Source organism: Acanthopagrus latus, chromosome 24, assembly GCF_904848185.1.
Source record: "Acanthopagrus latus isolate v.2019 chromosome 24, fAcaLat1.1, whole genome shotgun sequence".
NCBI classification, from domain to species: Eukaryota; Metazoa; Chordata; class Actinopteri; order Spariformes; family Sparidae; genus Acanthopagrus; species Acanthopagrus latus.
The window spans coordinates 1,822,550-1,840,507 of record NC_051062.1 but is presented as its reverse complement, the minus strand read 5'-3'; the positions used below and the strand labels follow the sequence as shown (position 1 = coordinate 1,840,507).

The window sequence follows — 17,958 nt, the reverse complement described above, 5'->3', positions numbered from 1 at the left end:
TAACGCTCTATTTACTTATCGACGGAACAAATGTCAGTGTTGGAAAGGCCACGCGCTCGCGACTCTGTCGGAAAACCACCAACGCTACAGCCGCCTGCAATCCCAAGGTGCTTCAGTCTGAGCGACGTTTTTGCTTGACATGCAAAACACTGAACTAATGTTTAGTCTGACATATTTCATAATCACAAGAAAAACTAATTGCATAATGAAAGACAATTTTCAGTGACAAAAGGGAGCCCCTTGGAACACGACTTATAACACTGCACTGGTACCCAACAGATGCACCACTGGAGTTACCTGTTGGAGTAGCATTCGCTGAAAAAAACTGTTACCAGCTGCATTAGGAAAGTAGTGGCTTTTCTATGTTTGTATTGAAAGTCGGGACAGTCCAACACATTGGTGCGGTTGTGTATTTTTATCACAGTGAGAACCGAAGTGCAGACACAGACGCAGGTAATGATGCAGTACGAATGTTTTATATTCATACTGGGAACTGAGGAAGTGAGGAGAAGTTGGTAGAATGGTGCTGAGCTGGAAATGTGCGGGCAGGTGAGGCGATCCCGAGGCACATGGGGGGGAAAAAGATGTGAAACACAGGTGATGAAAACATGAGGAAAATCAGCAAAGGGACTAAATAAGAGAGAAGGATCCTGCGAAGAGGGGAAGGAAAGCCATGGGGGAGGTGATGAGCTGATGGGAGGCAGGTGAGCAGATTGGGACACATGATGAGGTGGTGGGAGTCCGTGGTGTCGAGGAACATGAAAAAGAACACACCGAAACCCAACATATCTACGTCGAATGACTAATTTATTTATTTTTTAATCAACATGTTGTTCATGCCTTGACTTTGGGAGAGGCTTTCTTTTTTCGCAGTGTAATTGCAGTCTAATCAGCGATAATTGTTCGGATCTGCCCCGTTTGGTCACAATGTTATCAGCCCTGTTAATCATTTGGGAAAAACAAAGAAAAAAAATGGCTTTCTTTACTTTTCTGGAGGTGTTTCTTCATCAGAAGTCATGCAACGAAGATATTTTACGTTTCAGTCTGTTTCTCCATGCATCACACATTGACCTTTAATACAGACCACAGTCTGGCACCAAAGCAAGATTCGGTGACATAATGACCCTCCCTTGTGTTTAAGGTTCCCTGGGAGAATCAGTCTTTCAAGCAAACACAAGCAAAATCGTCGTGTCTGGGATTTGTTTAACACCTTAACAAATCCAAGACATTAGAAAACAGGAGTGCTGATCAGAGACCAGGCTGCCTCTCAAGTCACGCTGAAAAAAAAAAAAATCACCCATCTATAATAGCTCTGCCTCATGTGACTTGACAAGTGATCTGGATCTGCACTCATTATTTTTCAGCAAATGGCCCCGGGCTCACAGCAGGGAGCCAGGGAGGACATCAAGTCAGGTTTTCCTCCGACAAACTGGAGGGGGAAAAAAAAACAGCAATTTGTCTATATAGTGAGAAATAACAGTTGCGCCGTGAACTCTGGAGCTCTGTGATGTTCTCCTGACAAACGGTAATTACATGGCGTGCCTCGGAGCTGTGACAGCGCTGTGATTAGGGCATTAAAATGTATTCCTCTGCCCTTAATTCAGTTAGAGCGATTTATTCATTTGTGCTTCTCTGTTTTGCTTCTCTTTCAGAATAATGGATCCTTGGGCTGGTGTCATAATCACAAACAGTGCGCGAAGGTAGGTAACCAGCGCATGAACCCTCACACAGTAGAGACAGTAGGGACTATTTATTAAAGGGTAATGCCACTAATTTTACGCATCAAAGCGTGTTCACAGGTGTTTGGCGAGTGATACTGCATATGTGAAAAAAGCCTATAGCTCCATAGGAAACTGCAAGGTATCTGATAAACTGCAGCCAGTGGCGTCACTCAGTGGCAAAGTTAGTTAGCTAAGTTGCATTGTGGGTAATGCAGGCGCCAGGTTTTGAAAAGCGGACCCCTGGTGTATTATTGCATTATTACTTTTTTTTTTTTTTTTGTTGATTCCACTCATTATTCTACATTTTTCAAAACCCGATACAGCTAAAAAAAAAAATCTATATATGTGTTTTTTAATTGTGTTGGTCCTTTCTTGTTTTTGATCCGATATTAAAACGTACAAAAAAAAAAGACATTATTATAAAGGTTGCAGCACCCCAGGGAGACACATGGGACTTTCCAGCGTAATAAATCACTCCGCCTTTGCGTGTGTGCACATTGTGTGAACCTGTTGGCGGGCGCGTGTTCCCCTTCTTAGTATGTGTGCATGTTTGTTTGGCGATAAATCACACCGCATGCGGACCAGTGGCAGTGTGCTGCGTATGTGCGTGCATGCACTGCATGTCCTGATGCATGCTGCTGTGCTGTGGTGGTTATTACCCATTTCCCAGCGCTCCCATTCATCACCCGGCCTGCCCGTTTGTTCTCTGATGTCCCATAAATCTCAGCTTTCCCGCTCATGCATCAACACTCGTGAAAGGGGGGCACACAGTAATAGACGGAATGCACCCTCGCGGAGCTCCCACCTATGATATAATGTTCATATCATAAAACGTCGTGCATCTTTCATGAAATCATGCTCGCGTAATTGTATTTCACATCGGCTGTGTGACTACTTAGCCTCAGTGTGTGTTTTTTTTTTTTTTTTTTGATATTTAAAAGCCCCCATGAGGAATATCGTCTCCTTGTCGAGCCATGGAGATATTAACAGGCCTTAGCAGCCTCTCACTTTGGTAACCATGCGATCCCAGTGATGGGTAATTGTGATGACACGTTAGCGCATTAGACGTCTCCCCGGCTGCATTATTAAGCGCTTCTGCAGCGAGTTATCCGGCCGCTCTAATGAACGATCACAGGGAGAAAATGTTTTCATTGCACCGTGAATTAGTTCATGATATAAAGAGCCGCTTCAGTCTATTACCTGCGGCGTGCATCGACTGCAGTGCTTTTTTACCAGCGGATGTGCTTTTGATTGGTGTTTCGTACTCGATCCTCCCCCGAGGATGTGTGACTACAGAAATGTGAACGTATGAAATGGTCGCACTATCTTATTCTAAGTGAAGCCTCAGGTCTTAAGCATCCATCCCCACTGACTTCATATATGCATCTCCTACCTTGTGATCAGTAAAGATGTAACAAGAAAAATATGGGGGCTTTCCCATTCATTCACTGGATCTGTTTCACTTTGTGAAAGCAAGGCGTTCTTTGTTTTTATCTGGTGCATTCCTGTCTGGTTGTTTATTGTATAACAGATCTACTGAAGCAGATGAAGGAACATTTCATAGTTATAAAATAAGTATCAGTGTCAGCACAGTCAGCACAGAAGATGTGAGAGCCTGAGGGCACTTTCAAAAGTCATAAGAAATCCAAGTTGTGAAAGTATCAAAAAATGCTGAAATTGTTGATGCCACTATTTCCCACTGCTTATAAAAAATGTACATTTCTCCATGTCTTCTTGTCTGATGTCCATGAAAAAAGTTCAAGCACTGTCCATTAATTAACTAAAAACGGTCCTTTACACGAGACATGGAGTTGGATCCAGTCCATGATGTCTGAGTACAGAGCAGTGTTAGCCTTTAGTGGCTTTTAGTTTGGAGAGCCCTCCAAATTACACTCCTGTTTAATGGTGGTTAATTGTGAAATGAGAGGCTCTTACAGTGTGATGTGCAAGCAATGCATTCCTCTAAAAGCCTGTGCGAGTGCAATTTTACTCCGGAGCAGCTCGCTCCACCGCGCACTTAAGTTTTCATCAGTGGAGCGGAGCGTTAAAATGCAGATGTTGGCGAGAGCGGTCCGAGCTGCTCCGCCGCGACAGGTGCTCTCTGAAGTGTCGCCGGCGAATTCACGCCTCTCCCATCTCGTCTGCCGCTTCTTGATCAAAGGCCGGCGTTATTAGCGGAAGCCGGAGCCTGATGCCGTCAGGGCCTGTGGCCATAGCTTTGCTCAGGCGCAGCGTTTGTTTTGTGCCTGGGCTGGTCTGAATGCACACGATCGGCGAAATCAGATGGCTTTGGAAAATGCAAAAAAGGTCGATTCACCCTAATCACCATTATCTGTACGCTTTAATGGGTGTGCTTTTTTTTTGTCTGCTGCCTGCATCCAGTTCCCAGGGCTATGTCGGAACATTTCTGTCGGAACAACTTTCTGATTGGCTCGCTCATTGATCGGCCGGCTGTGCCGAGGGGAGACAGGAGACTCTCTATAGCGCTCTCCTCTATCTGATGCAACTATTTCTGTCACTTCTCATGCAAAAGTCTGTCTGATGTATGAACGCACGCCATTATATGCATTAGGGATGTACATTTTAAGTCATTTCTTTGAGCAGTGGTCAGCTGCCCTGGCTAATGATTGATCATTTATTCAGGTTGGATCTTTTTTTCCCATTAGCCACCTGTTTAAACCACTGACGTGATCTGTGTTTGATGTAAAATCAGAGTCGGCTGCATTAGGTGATGAAATAACAGGTAAAGTAAAACATAAAGTTACTCGAATTGTAAATTAAATTACGCACACATTCTGTCTGTCACTTTTAACAACTGACAACAAAATCCCAGCCCATACTCGGGTGGCAAAATGTCAGCTATTAATAGATTTATCATTAATCATTAACACCCCTTTTGAGCGTATGTGCTGATGACTACGTTTCCATAGTACGCCCGTGGGCGTAGCAGCTAGATGAGCACATATTACGGGTCGTGAGGTCACTTTAACTGAATATTTTCCTTCGTTTACTGATTTTTTTTTTTAAAAAGTCACGGAAAAATATTAAGGCAGTCCATCATTTTGACAGATTAAACCTCATATTAAGACTAGCACTGGTCGCAGAGGGGTGCAGCTGCCCTCCCGGTGCACAAGCAGCGTGTGCTGCATTTCCTTATAATGAGGCGAGCGCTTGCAGGGTTGGCTTCAAAACCTCTGGCTGAGGTGCTAATTCCAGCCTCCAGTGCGGCAGCAGAGTGTGGGTCAAAAAAATTAATTAAAACGACCATTAGTGGTCGCCTGTCCGAGGCAAAGACACAATAATGATAATCACCGCTGCGACGATGTCCTTGCTTTTGATTACACGCAAGCAAAAGCACCCAGTTTATTTAAATCCATTAAGACTAAGAGGAGGGTATGAGTTCAGACAAGGTGTCAAGCACATCACTGATGTCAATTAAGTTCTGACTGTTGGTTTGTTCATTAGCTGATGTTAGTTGTCGGATTCTGTGAATGTATATGATTCATAGCTGCCTGTAAAGGTGCAATAACAGCTAATCTGCTTCGTGTTTGTTGACCTGAGAAGTGGCTGCATGGTTCCTCTTCCTTCCGTTGTAAATGCATATTGCTGAGGCTGAGTTCGTTACATAAGTTACATGTTAATACAATGTTTAAAAAAAAAAAAAAAAATTTAGGTTATTTCATCATCATTAGAAGTAAAAGAGTTAAAATGATGGGTAATAATAGATTATTATGAAATATTTACGACCATCTGCCAAAAAAAGATGTAGGCTGGCAATTTTTATTTTTTTTTAATTTGGACAAGGCTCAGTGATTGAGGTTTTTTCTTTCTTTTTTTTTTGTGGGTGATCAGCGTTTAGCTTTCGAACTCTTCCTGACGCCTTGTTTGAGACTTAACTTTCTGCACTGACACATCCCCGTCCAGCTCCGAGGCTCAGACGCTCCTGATGGGGAGCTTGTTGAAGCTCGGTGCAGCGAGACAGCCCGTCTCTTTGGCTCGTGACCATTTGGCCCCGTGTCGTCCTCGCGGACCCTGGTGGTAATGAGTGCTTGTTAATCCTTCTGTCACTATCTCCTCCAGGCAGACAGCCATTTGCAAGTGCCAGAGTTGATTAGCAACACACTCCCACACAGTCCAGTTCAATTCAGTGCTTTGAAAAGAGCTTAAGATGGCACTACTGTAGCATTGGAGCCATGCAGGGTCATCGTGTGCATTCACTGACACTGGTGTCTTAGTTCACAACCTAGACAATTGGCATTGAGCTTGTTGTAACGACCCTCTTTCAGGCGCACTTGGCAGCCATTAGTGGACTTCAATACTCCCTACAGCCCTGTTTCAATGTCTGACTGAGAGCCAGACATCCTTTTCTTTCACTCCTCCGCACACTTACATTTTCAAATGAACTCGTGAAACAATTTGCCTGCGTTTTGTTTCTTGGGAGAAGCCGAGGTCTCGTCTTGGGCTGTTTGAAAGGTCTGGAACACTTTCAAAAGAAGTGTGAGTTGTTGAAACAGGAAGCCAGAGACAAAACCGAGCCTGTTTGCTCTCCGAGGGGTTTGTCTGGGCAGCGAATCAAACATTGTCAAGCACCAAAAGAAAAGCGTTTTGCACGGTCAGCAGAGAAGTTGTCCGCTCCATTATCTCCGGTTGGTCATGGAGGAGTAGTGCGCACCAACTGCCAAATTACACACACACACACACAAATTCACACAGACACACTTGTACTCACACGCAGCTTCGCACGGCAGCCGAGTAAACACAAGTCACATTCTGTGACCTAAAAGAACAGCTTGGATCGCAAACCAGCTCCAATCTGGTGCTAAACTCCGCAGCCGAGACAAAAATATCGGTTGTCCTCACCAAGGTGCTTTCTCAAATCTCTCTCAACCACATCAGAAAGTTCCCCCCAGTCAGCTTTATTTGCGGTATCGGAATGGAATGCTCGATTTAAGCTCGAAATGGAGCGTAAAACTAACCGACGCTGAGGTGACGCTGGGAATGGCACGAGGGTAGGAACGTCAGTCTGGATTAGTGGACAAGTTCTCCTGTGGAGGCCAGAAAGTGGAGATGGGAGATGGCAGGCCTGGCACAGAGCGATCAGACATGCTTCGGGGAGTCTTCATTACATGGCAGGAGGAGCTGCGCTCCACGTGCACTGCACTGTAGTCCACTTGGCAGCTATTGTTTTTCTCCTCTCCACTCTTGTCTTGAAGTGGTGCACATCGCTGACTACTGCAGACACATGAAAAGCCTGAAACAGCATTTCAGAGTGTGCGACTGTGACACATTGAAACCCAGGGAAATAATGTGTGGAACACGGTCAGTTTACCGACTAATAACTCTTCTAATGGTTCGAAACTCAAGTCCCAGACAATTACAAGCCTCCACGTGACGTGATTCACAAACTGTCACCGCAGAGTGTAAAGATGAAGGTGAAGTGAATCTGATTGGCCGTGATTGCCACGCCCACCTAAAGTATAATGCATTACCATGGTTTTTTTTCTTTTTTTTTCTGATCCTGCCATGTTCTCAGGTGTGCTACAGGTGTGCCTGATGGCTCGGAACCAGCTGTAGTGCTATTTGTGTAAATACTGGAACACACCTAAGATATGCAGGTGCGTTTGAGTGCATGCACACGCGTTTACTTACAGCTACATCGTGAACTTTTATCTTTTTAGCTATTCCAAAAAAAAAAAAAGAAGAAGAAAGAACTGGCTTTTACTTGTCCTTGGGTAGGTCGGGTGGAATGCAGCGCCTCATCTCGATTCGTATATCACATGATGTAACGAGCTGCGCATGCAGAGCTGTTCAGCTTGCTGACGAGAAGATTTTGTCTTGTTGAAAACAAACCACACAACTAAGTCGTTTTAGCGATTCATCACCTTAACACCTCTGGGACTTCGACAGCTGTCAACATTTGATTTCCTCGCTCGGAGGAAAAAGAAGTGGCGGAGCGGTGCTCCAGCATGCTCCGGCTGCGCTGCACCTATGCTGAGATCTCCCTGACGTGCCGCGCTGGGAGCGCTCGTCTTTGATCACTTGGCTGTGACAAAAGTAGAGCCCTCAGACAGACTGTAAACACGCCAGCAGCATCGAGCTCCTTTTTACTATCTATTTGGAGGTCAAACTCAAAGTGAATGCATCTAAAATGGTTGCCGACAATCCCTCACTGAACCGGAGAACTGCACTCATATATGTGTCAGCGGTCGACGCTGAAGCGAGGAGTGTTTAATTTCGAATGGATGTGATTAAATGCCCTGACACGGCAAATTGACGTCGAAGAACGAGGCTCGCTGTTGCGCGGCCTCCCGTCTCCCGCGCCCCCCGCCAAAAAGCTGCACTCGATCGCACCACAGAGGCGACTGCCAAAGACTACAAGCGGCGAGCTTTAACGCTCCGCGCCTGCATGATGGGAAACGTCCCTCTGCGGATATGCAAACTGTTGATATGATTAAGAGGCAGTTTAACGGCGCCGCTCTCGCTGATGTAGCTGTTTCTTCGTCTGATACGGAGAAGCAGAGGAGCAAAAAAAAAAAAAAAGGAGAAACTTTTCTGCACTGACACGTTTTACCTGAACTGCCAGTCATTGATTTTTCTGACCCACCTACATGTTCGATCGGGCCCAAAAACATAAGGGCCCATTTCCTGGATGTTTGTTGGCAAACTACCTGATCGAATGACTGCTTGTGTTTAGTGTATTTCCTGACCTCACGATGGCCACCCTTGTCACTTCCGGCTCGTCTCGTCGCCTCCGGGTGCCTTTTCTGGCAACGAAATACATTTATTAGATTTCAAACAAGTTCAGAGTCTGTGTGAGTCGACTTTCATGCTGTGGTGGGATGAATAAAAGAATAACAGCAACCTGGAAGGTCTGGCAAACTGTGCAGACACAAAAACGCGGCAAAGCTTTGGAAAATGCACGAGGCAAACTTCTATCTTTTCAAATCTTACAGACATGGGTGCTTACATTAAACTCAAGTTTGTTCAGAGTCTACAGCGCTTGCTCTAACTTTCAGACAACTTGCCGCGTCCTTGGGATACTTCTGTACATTGCTCTCTTCCCAACTGTTTCTCACTATAGCATGAAATTACAATCAGTGTGCACTCGCTCCCCTGGGCTGCCTCTGCCCACCAGGGCAGGATCCAGCTTTATGGTACAGAGGACCAAGCCGTTAATTGGTGACATGCTCCAGAAAACGGCCCGAGAGCGCAGGACAACATTCATTACCTTTCCCTCACACACGTATTGTAACACCATCCATTCCAGATTAGATCTGCGGCCGTATTGACTGTGGATAATGCAGCAAACAATATAAGTCAGCAACACGTCAGACTGTTGAAACAAACCATTCAAATGCTTTGTGACAAAAAAAATATTGAATACTGCTATTTGCTTTTCCAAATATATTATGGAAGAAATGCAATTACAACTTGGTAAATATTTCCTAACAGTGTTTTTTTCAGTGTAAAAGGGCTACATTTGTAGACAGAAGTCATACAGTGTGGATACATGTACATATATAAAGTGCAGGACTTTTACGCTAGAGATCAGAGTACATGTACAGGGCTGTACTGCCGCTACTATTGAGGACACTGAGCTCATTCTTTGATTGTCCAGACACTGAAACATATCGTTTTTCAATAAAATGTACTAAGAATGTCTAAAACTTCCAGGTAAACATTGCAATGAGAATTTAAAATGAATGGATTGTGTATTTTTGTCAGTCACATATAATTCCATATTGCACCTTTAAGTATTCTTCCAATATGGCCGTTTTTTGTGTACCAACGATGACCTCAGTATTACTAATATCTTGGCTAAGGCCTTGTCTGTGTCCCATGTTAGCTTTAATTAAGTAACATATTTTGGCTCGTGTTTGAGAAGGAAAGATGGTGGCATTGATCAAACATCGATAGAAGATATCGAAATATTTAACCAACGTCAACTGACCAAACATAAGCGGTTGCCAGGAGCAGATATTATAAGAGAACTCATTAAAGACATTGAAAAACAGTTTTTTTGTGCGATCGGCAGATTAGGATCTCGTTCATATCTGACTTTAATCGGTGCCATTGTTCACACTTTTTTCACTTCCACAGTGCCTGGAGCCCTGCAAAGACTCCTGGGAGATGAAGAGGAAAAGCAATTGCAGAGAGATGTGTGAGGTACACTGCAACACGTTGGCTAGATGGCTGCACACACACACACACACACACACACATTTTCATTGATCAAACACGTGTGTGACATGAGCTGGGATCAGGGTTGCTCAAGTTGTATTATTTCACGTGACGCTGTAAGTTCATTGTATCTCTGTGATCTTCATAGGGCATATTATATTTCACACATTCACAGGCGGCTACATTTGCACATTTGATGCAAAAACAGGCAAAGCATGATATTAACAGCCCTGAACAGTTAAAGATAAAATAAGTTTAATGGTTTTCTCCAACCCGTCCAGCGAGCGTTTCCCAAAAAGCACTGGGAGTGTGTGACCAGCTGCGAGTTCCTCCAGTCGGTGTTGGAGGTGAAGCAGGGCATCTGCCCGCCTCCGGAGAGAGCCAGCGGCTTTGCGGCGGCCTGCGTGGAGAGCTGCGACAGCGACCGGGAGTGCTCCGCCCAGAAGAAATGCTGCTCCAACGGCTGTGGCCACACCTGCCAGTCTCCCAAAGACCTCTACAGGGGTGAGTCGAGCAGCACCGACACTCGATGGCATGCAAGTGATCTAGTGAGGCCAAGATAATTACTTTATTTAAGCTGCACTACAAGATTCCAGCGCAGGACTGATGGGACTTGGTGCCGTGTATGACTTCTACGGGCGAGGTTTTGTTCGGTCTGGGCGCGAAAAACCAATCGGTTAAAAAATAGTTTCTGATAAGGTCAAGAAAAGCAGCCCAGACTGGACCGATGGAAGAGAAGCTGAACGCGTTATTAGCAGAAGGAATACAGAATGAGGAAGTCAAGAGAACTTCCAGCAGACAGATGAAATGAACTTGTGGAGGCTGAGGACTCGAAGGAGAAAAAAAAAAAAAAATACTTATCCTCATTAAAGCACAAGTTCACACAAATATTATGTGCTCGCCCCCCCCGCGCTTATGGAAAGTTGGTTGGAGTTTTCGTCATCCACCCAAAAAAAAAAAAAAAAAAAAAAAAAAAAAGCATTTTCTGGAGCTTCACAGCAAAACAGCCCTGCAGTGTTCTCCAAAACAAGTGAAGTAGCTGAAGAGTGGCTTATAAAATGGGACAAAAACAACTGAAAGGCCAGATTGCATGTGGCGTCATCCAAGTTTTCTGAAGGCCGGGATCCCAAATTGATTTGATGTGTAGCTGCTAAGCTAAAAGCAACGGCTCCTCTTTTGCAAAAGCTAACGTCCAATAAACATAAATAAGAATGAGAACGAATGTATTCATTTATATCCGGGATATCAGCCTTTATCAATCCAAGAAATATTTTCAATTTCAATATTTAAGCCAATCACAGAACATTAAAAGGTCCGGCGTGTATGATTTAGGGATAATCACCTGAAGCTGAAAGAATCATAGTGTTTTCGTGACCTTAGTATGTCTACAGAGGGGGTGAGTCCATGAGACACTGTAAGACACCATTAAATCCTACTTGGAATTAGATCCTGACACATCCTGCTGCCATGCTGGGAGATAAAACTAGTTCATGAATTTGCTGCTGCTGCAAAGGCTGCAGCTGAAACTCATCACTCCTGAAATTGTTGTCTTTAATTTGGAAATCTTTTCCCTAATAAAGGTTCAGCAATTGTCCGAAACAGTGCTGCCGTATTTCTAATTATCATTATTAATAAGCATCGATTACCGTGGCACACACTTAAAACGGTCGCACATTTACTCGTCGGTCCAGGAGAGATGTCATCCCAGCCTCCCCTTGGGCCTGCGCCCAGATGAATGAGGTAATTCCGGGTGAAAAGTCTCCCGCCAACAAACGGCGTGCCGCTGTGAGTCTGAGTCAGGTGGAGTTTGCCCTACTTAGGGCCTCCATTGTCGGAAGAGGGATCAAAGAGAGCTGAGGATAAAAAAAAAGAAAAAAAAAAAAAAAACAGATTCTGCGAGCTCGCGGCAGTATGTTCGGGCCTCACCGGTGGTAACACACAGGATGGGAGGGAGGGGGGAATAATGTGAGGAAACTCATTTTGCCTTTTCGCCAAGTAGCACAATGCGGCGCTGTATATCCCTGCTGCCCCGAGGGACGTCGGCTGACCTGACTGAGAACTCCTCTCCTCTCTGCTGGGACTTATTTGCTTAGAATTGAAGTAGATGTTGGTATCTGAGTCTGACAGATGCATCTGTTTTGCTTCCTCACCAGGCTTTTATATAACATCTCTGTTTTTTTTTTTTCCGAATCAGTCTGTTTGGCCTGTAAAGGATAAATGTAAGCAGTGTTACATCATCATGCACATGTAAAAAGTGGGTAAATAATGCATCTACTGTTTCCCACAAATCCCTTTAATTTTATTCTAATCTATTTCTGGTGCATGTGTATTTCATGATGTGGCCTCCAGGCGCTCCTCTGAAGCCGCGGAAGGAGCTGGGCTTCGAAGAACTCTCCTCTGGTCAGCTGGAGGTCCGCTGGTCCTCCCGCTTCAACATCTCCGCCGAGCCCGTCGTCTACATCCTGCAGAGGAGGTGGAACTTCGGCATCCAGCCCAGCGAGGACAGCGCCACCTCCTGGCAGGTGGTCGCACAGGTTAGCTCGCTGCACACAATGCGCCGTGTAAATTAGACGTGGAGGGAAAAAAAAAAAAAGAGCCCAGCTTTGAAGACTTTTCCCATAGAACCTATAAAATCCTAGGGGTGGTTCAAAAGTAGGACCGAAGCACTTTTGAAAGTCGCAGCTAACGCTGGTGTGCCGCCTTGTCCCATGAATGCTCGATTGGATTGGGATCCGGGGGAACTCGCAGGCCATTTCTCATGTGCCTCGGGCAATTCCTGAGCAGTTCGTGGGATGTGGCAGGGCACTTTGTCCTGCTCGAGGGCAACTGCCATCGGGGGTGAAGTAACTCAAAACCTTCCCCCTGTGTTATTCACTTCATCTGTCGCTCCGTTTACTGATTCTTTTTTTTTTTTTCTGTGGATTTACGGCTTGTCTTGCTCCCTCCAACACCTTCACCTGACCCCTCGTAGACCACGGAGCAGAGAGCGAGGCTGTCTGATATCCGTCCGGGTCGCTGGTACCAGTTCAGGGTGGCAGCCGTCAACACCCACGGGACCAGAGGGTTCACCACGCCCAGCAGACACATCCACCACAGCAGAGGTCAGCGTGCGTCTCTGTGTGTGATCCTTAAAGGCACAGACAATTCTAAATGTCACCCCAAAACGCTGCAAAAAAAAGGCCAAATGTTCCAAAATTGCAGATGAGTCGAGTTTCCAGAAAAAAACATCGTGGCCCTGGTTAAAATAAGTCTGCAAGTTCAATAACACAAGTTACGTAACTTAAAGTAAGCTTAAGAAATGACAGCGAAGGGGAATCGACAGTGTGACAGTGTCAACTATCAACTGCATATTGCTTGATTGATACCGTGTGTTGTGTATAACTGCGTTTATTTCCACTTATAGAAAGTGAAAATGTTACGTTTTCCTCCAGTTTTTGAAAGCTAGAGTAAAAAAAAAACAACTTGTCTATGAGTGGAGGGTTTCACTGAATTACCAATGAAATACAAATGATTATCTCAGCGCTAGTGTGTGATATCACCAACCTCCCCTCACCTCCAGACCCCTCCAACCCTCCAGCTCCCTCTGAGCTGCGAGTGGCCAACATGAGCTTCGGCCCTGGCAGGGTGGTGTCTGCCAGGCTTCAGTGGAGCATGCCTGCTGACCTGGACGTCCCCGTCCATCACTACAAGGTCAGCTGGAGCTGGACTGCAGTGGGACAGCCCTCCGCTTCATCTCTGACCAAGAGGAGGAAGACAGTCAGAGAGGTGAGGACTGACAGACACTACAAAATGATAAATCCTTTGAATGCTGAAGCTGTTTGAACACGTCCAAACATTTAGGTGGGCGTTGAGCTGTCCTTGCTGAATCATCAGTACAAAAAATAACACCAAACCTGAGGACAAAAAACACAAAATCGGCTGCGTTTTTTAAAAGTGAAAGGTGCAGAACACTCTCCCAGCACTGCTGTATCATCTTAAAAGCTTGTCAGCACACAGTCAGTATCTGGTAGGGTAATGGAAATTGCTGGATACATTTGATTTAACTAAAGCTGTTCAGTTTTCTATTTTAGATTTTTTGGGCCGGAAAGTTTAGCAACAGAATTCGATTTTGTTCCTTAACGCAACAGTGACCTCTGAGGCTCATGGGCCCTGTAGTTCCTTGGTGTACTCAACTGAAATTTTGTAAACAATGTAATCACATCCCATTGGGGAAATAAGATTATAATAAGACTCAGACTCACACTCAGACCTCGAGGCGATTGTTAAAAATAAACCCTCGCATGCACCGCCGAGGTGGGAAAGATCTTCATAGGTCAACATAATTCATCTTGATGCCTCGTTGCAGACGCATGCTAGAATGTTCAGTCTCTGAGATCTGACGGCAAGGGATGGTGGCAGGTAGGATGGACTAGCTGAGAATACATACTGGCACATGGCCTTTAGCGCTCCCTGGCTGGATGCTATTTTCAGGGCTTGTGGAAAATGCGGCAAGAAAAATAAAAAGGCAAGCAATGATGATTTCAGTTGTGTCCAAAGGCCACGAATGATTTAAAAATGGATAGCTCGAGTCTCATTTTCTATTCTATTCCACTGTGTGTGTGTGTGTGTGTGTCACTGAAACTTCGCCACACATCTTGAACGGCTGTTACGCTTACAGAGGACTGTACACACCACGACAGGATGTGGACCTCATAACTAAGGACACATCAAAACATTTTCTGCCCTCAGTGAGAGTGCACAAGCTTTCCTGTGTCTAACGTTCCATCTTTGTAGCACAAATACCTCCACCTTGCTGCCAGCGCACCAGATGTTGTGTTCAATGCAGAGTCCAAATTACTGTTTGCCAATAAATACAGCTCTTGAATACGATCTCAGAACTGGGTTTATACTGTGTCCTTGTGCTGTTCTGTGTCCAGAGCCAGGTGGAGCTGGACAGCATGCGGTCTAACAGGAGCTACAGTGTGGAGGTCCAGGCTGTGTCCTACTGGGGCCAGAATCAGCTCAAAGGACCCCGAGCCATCCTCCACTTCACCACACAGCGCTGTAAGTCTTCCTACGTCATTTATTTTGCAATTTAGACTATTACTTTTGTCAGGATTTGCAGGAGACGAACGTGTCTTCTTGTCTGCTCAAAGGCTCCATACTTCAAAACACCATGTCGAAGTGTTTATCCTCCCCACCAAATGTTTCCTCTGGGTTTTTTTAAAATGCGTTTGTATGATCTTTTAGACTTGAATTCAAGTTTTTTCCCAGTACCGCTGGGAACTGAATATCTAAAAGACTTCCTCCTACTAGGATGTTAAATGTCTGATCCTCCGTACATCAGAACTTCACTCCACCTTAACTTCCATGCGCTCCAGTTCCTTTCATGTATAGCTCTTAAACAATATAATTTTGGATATGCATATTTTTTATTTTTTTTTGGTTGAATTATATTTTATCTGTTTTGAAGCCACCAGTGCTGCTCCAAAAGCCCCTACAGGTGACATTCTGGATGTGGGGACACCGTTCTACCAGGACGGACGGCTCCAGGTTCACGTTTACTGGCAGACCAGCACGGGTACGTACCAGTGTACACACACACAGTGTTCACATGAGCTTATGTGAGTGTCTGCCATCAAGATTAATGGTGCATACAATCGGTCTTCCTCTGACACACGCTGTAAAACCTGTTTTCATCATTCCGTCAAATGGATACAAATGGACCTGTACTTAGATTAAATATAACTTGGAGTTGGACAGTTTTTATTTCTTATTTATTAAATGGACCTACATATTGGTATAAGAGTTCATGATGTTAACCAGATGGGGCCATAAAGTGCTGAAAAATGGGCAACCTTCATTAAATAAGTTATGTTGAGGTAAGATAAGGATAAAAAAAAAAACAATTCAGTTGCTTAATTCAAATTTGTTTCTGACAAAGACCCAAGAAGCACATTCAGCTTCAGACAGATATATACATGTATTATGATATTTGGCATTTAGCATAGAGAAAAAAAACAGACAAAGGGTAAACAGATGGTGGTGATCCATTCAGTGTTGTAGAGCTGCTGTTACAGGACAGTGTTGTTGTTTGTGCAGATCCTTCAGTTGAATCCTACAGAATCCAGTGGGGACCAGAGCATTGTAGTCACAATCAGACTAGACCCATGGAGAAGACCAGCACACAGGTAACCTATTAAAACAACACTGTCATTGGAAAATTGTTATAAGCTTGTGACACCAGACATAAATCTGTATTCTGTTATGGACATTCGATGGGCAAACATACCCACTGTTGCCTTGTTCGCTATAAAAAGGGATCTGGCATTTTGAGAATCAGCCATCGTGCAAGGACTGAATGTAATGTAATGATAATTTCCTGTCTTTGTCTGGTCTAGGACAACTTTGTCAGCCTGCAGGGCTTGCTGTTCTCCTGCAAGTATAAAGTCCTTCTGCAGCCAGTCAGCAAGAAGATTCATCCTCTGGCAGAAAGCGCCATGTTCTTCACTCCCTCCTGTGCTGCCATCCAGGCCAAGAGCCCAAAACCCATCACCTGTCCTGGAGAAAAAGGTGAGACCGCATCAAACTACACGATCACGTCAAAGAGATGGATTATTTTATTTAGGGATTTCTGCTCACTTGGTCACTTTCGAGACTTTTTTCCTGGGTCTTCTGAAAGCCTGATGGTGTTTACACTTTTTGTAGCTCGCAAATTCTGTTTCATTCACCCGATCTCTTGATTTCACTGCTTCCACAACGCAGCATCACCAAGGTGGTTTAGAGTCAAAGTTTATTATAAATTCCTTAACCCCCAGCTCTGCTTTCCTTCAGCAGTGTCCCCTCAGAAGGTCCTGGTGAAGCCAGTCAACCTGACGGCGTCCTTCGAGGTCCGGGGCGGCAACTTGACAGCCATCTTCAGCTGGGATTTGTCCACGGTCTTGCGGCACCAGCAGCTGACTGGTTATCAGGTGACCTGGGCGGAGGTCATCCCCACCAACCGCCACAACAACAACAAGTTGCCTCACAGCCTCATCTCCCAGTCCCAGATCCTCCCCCCGGTCAGTGATGTTACCAACTGTCAATGTTGCGTTTGGTTCATGTTTGGATACAGGCTCAGTGTCATGCCAATTGGATTACAAGACACCATCGCAATTTATAGAACATCGTGTCATCTTCTGGTTTTACAAATAGCCTAACTTCAACTACAAAGTACTGTATCTCCAATTTCAAATTAACTGTACAATGAAAATACTTTTTAAAAATCGCCATTGTATCTTGATGTTTTTTTTAAAAACCCATGCTTTCTGGCTGTTTCATATGTGAATGGTCAGCTAAATCTGTGAAACAGGCTGAAACGTTTGGTTAAAAAATGTATCATTTATTCAGGACTCGCAGTTCAAATATACCATTTTCCCTGTATTTGTCTTCTTGGTGCAGCTTTCCTCTGTGCAACATTTCCGCGAGTTTCAATGCATATCTGAGTCGGATTTCTCGTATTCCTGCAGGCAGATCTCAGGGTCCACTGAGCTGACAAACACATTTAAAACCTTTGGTCTGCATCGCGCCCTCAATTTCACACACCTTGAGCATTTTAAACTTTGTCTTCTGCCTTCTCACTGTTTGTCCTGTCTCCTCTCTTTCAGGATGGTAATGTCCTGGTGGTGTCTGGCCTGCACCCTCTCAGTCTGTACAGGCTGGAGGTCCAGGCCATCACAGCAGAGGGGGAAGGTCCTGCATCCAGCCGGACTTTCCAGACTCCCGAAAACAAAAGCACCCTGAAGCACAGTAAGGAATGAGAGAAATTCCAGATTTTCATTGGTGTCTGAACAAGACAAAAGAGACCAGGGTGCATGAATCAAACTTTTGGTTAGTAAGTAAAAACAGCTGTGTTGACATACCAAAGACGTCTGTGGATTGTGTTCCAGAGATGATTACTGAAGTTAGCATGCTAGCTAGCAATCCCCAGCCCATCCTGTCTTTTAACACCACTTTCTACCGCAAGAGGCAATAGTCTGATAGCCTCCATAGTTTCAAATGGGTTTCGCAGTGTCTTATTCTCATCCCAGGAGTAAAG

The 17,958-nt window shown here is 44.8% G+C and overlaps 1 protein-coding gene across 4 annotated transcripts in view; it reads left to right on the top strand.

Annotated features, from left to right (window-relative positions):
* anos1a (anosmin 1a) overlaps positions 1-17,958 on the top strand; it is a 30,498-nt gene that overhangs the window by 9,856 nt on the left and 2,684 nt on the right. For 3 of the 4 annotated variants that reach the window (XM_037090391.1, XM_037090394.1, XM_037090393.1), the window contains exons 2-13: positions 1,653-1,700; positions 9,822-9,887; positions 10,184-10,406; positions 12,252-12,436; positions 12,874-13,003; positions 13,462-13,667; positions 14,819-14,945; positions 15,355-15,462; positions 15,984-16,072; positions 16,283-16,454; positions 16,716-16,942; positions 17,528-17,669. In XM_037090391.1, coding sequence (XP_036946286.1) covers positions 1,653-1,700; positions 9,822-9,887; positions 10,184-10,406; positions 12,252-12,436; positions 12,874-13,003; positions 13,462-13,667; positions 14,819-14,945; positions 15,355-15,462; positions 15,984-16,072; positions 16,283-16,454; positions 16,716-16,942; positions 17,528-17,669 — 1,723 coding nt within the window. The remainder of the gene's footprint in view (positions 1-1,652; positions 1,701-9,821; positions 9,888-10,183; positions 10,407-12,251; positions 12,437-12,873; positions 13,004-13,461; positions 13,668-14,818; positions 14,946-15,354; positions 15,463-15,983; positions 16,073-16,282; positions 16,455-16,715; positions 16,943-17,527; positions 17,670-17,958) is intronic. The other variant, XM_037090392.1, reaches the window with a different exon arrangement.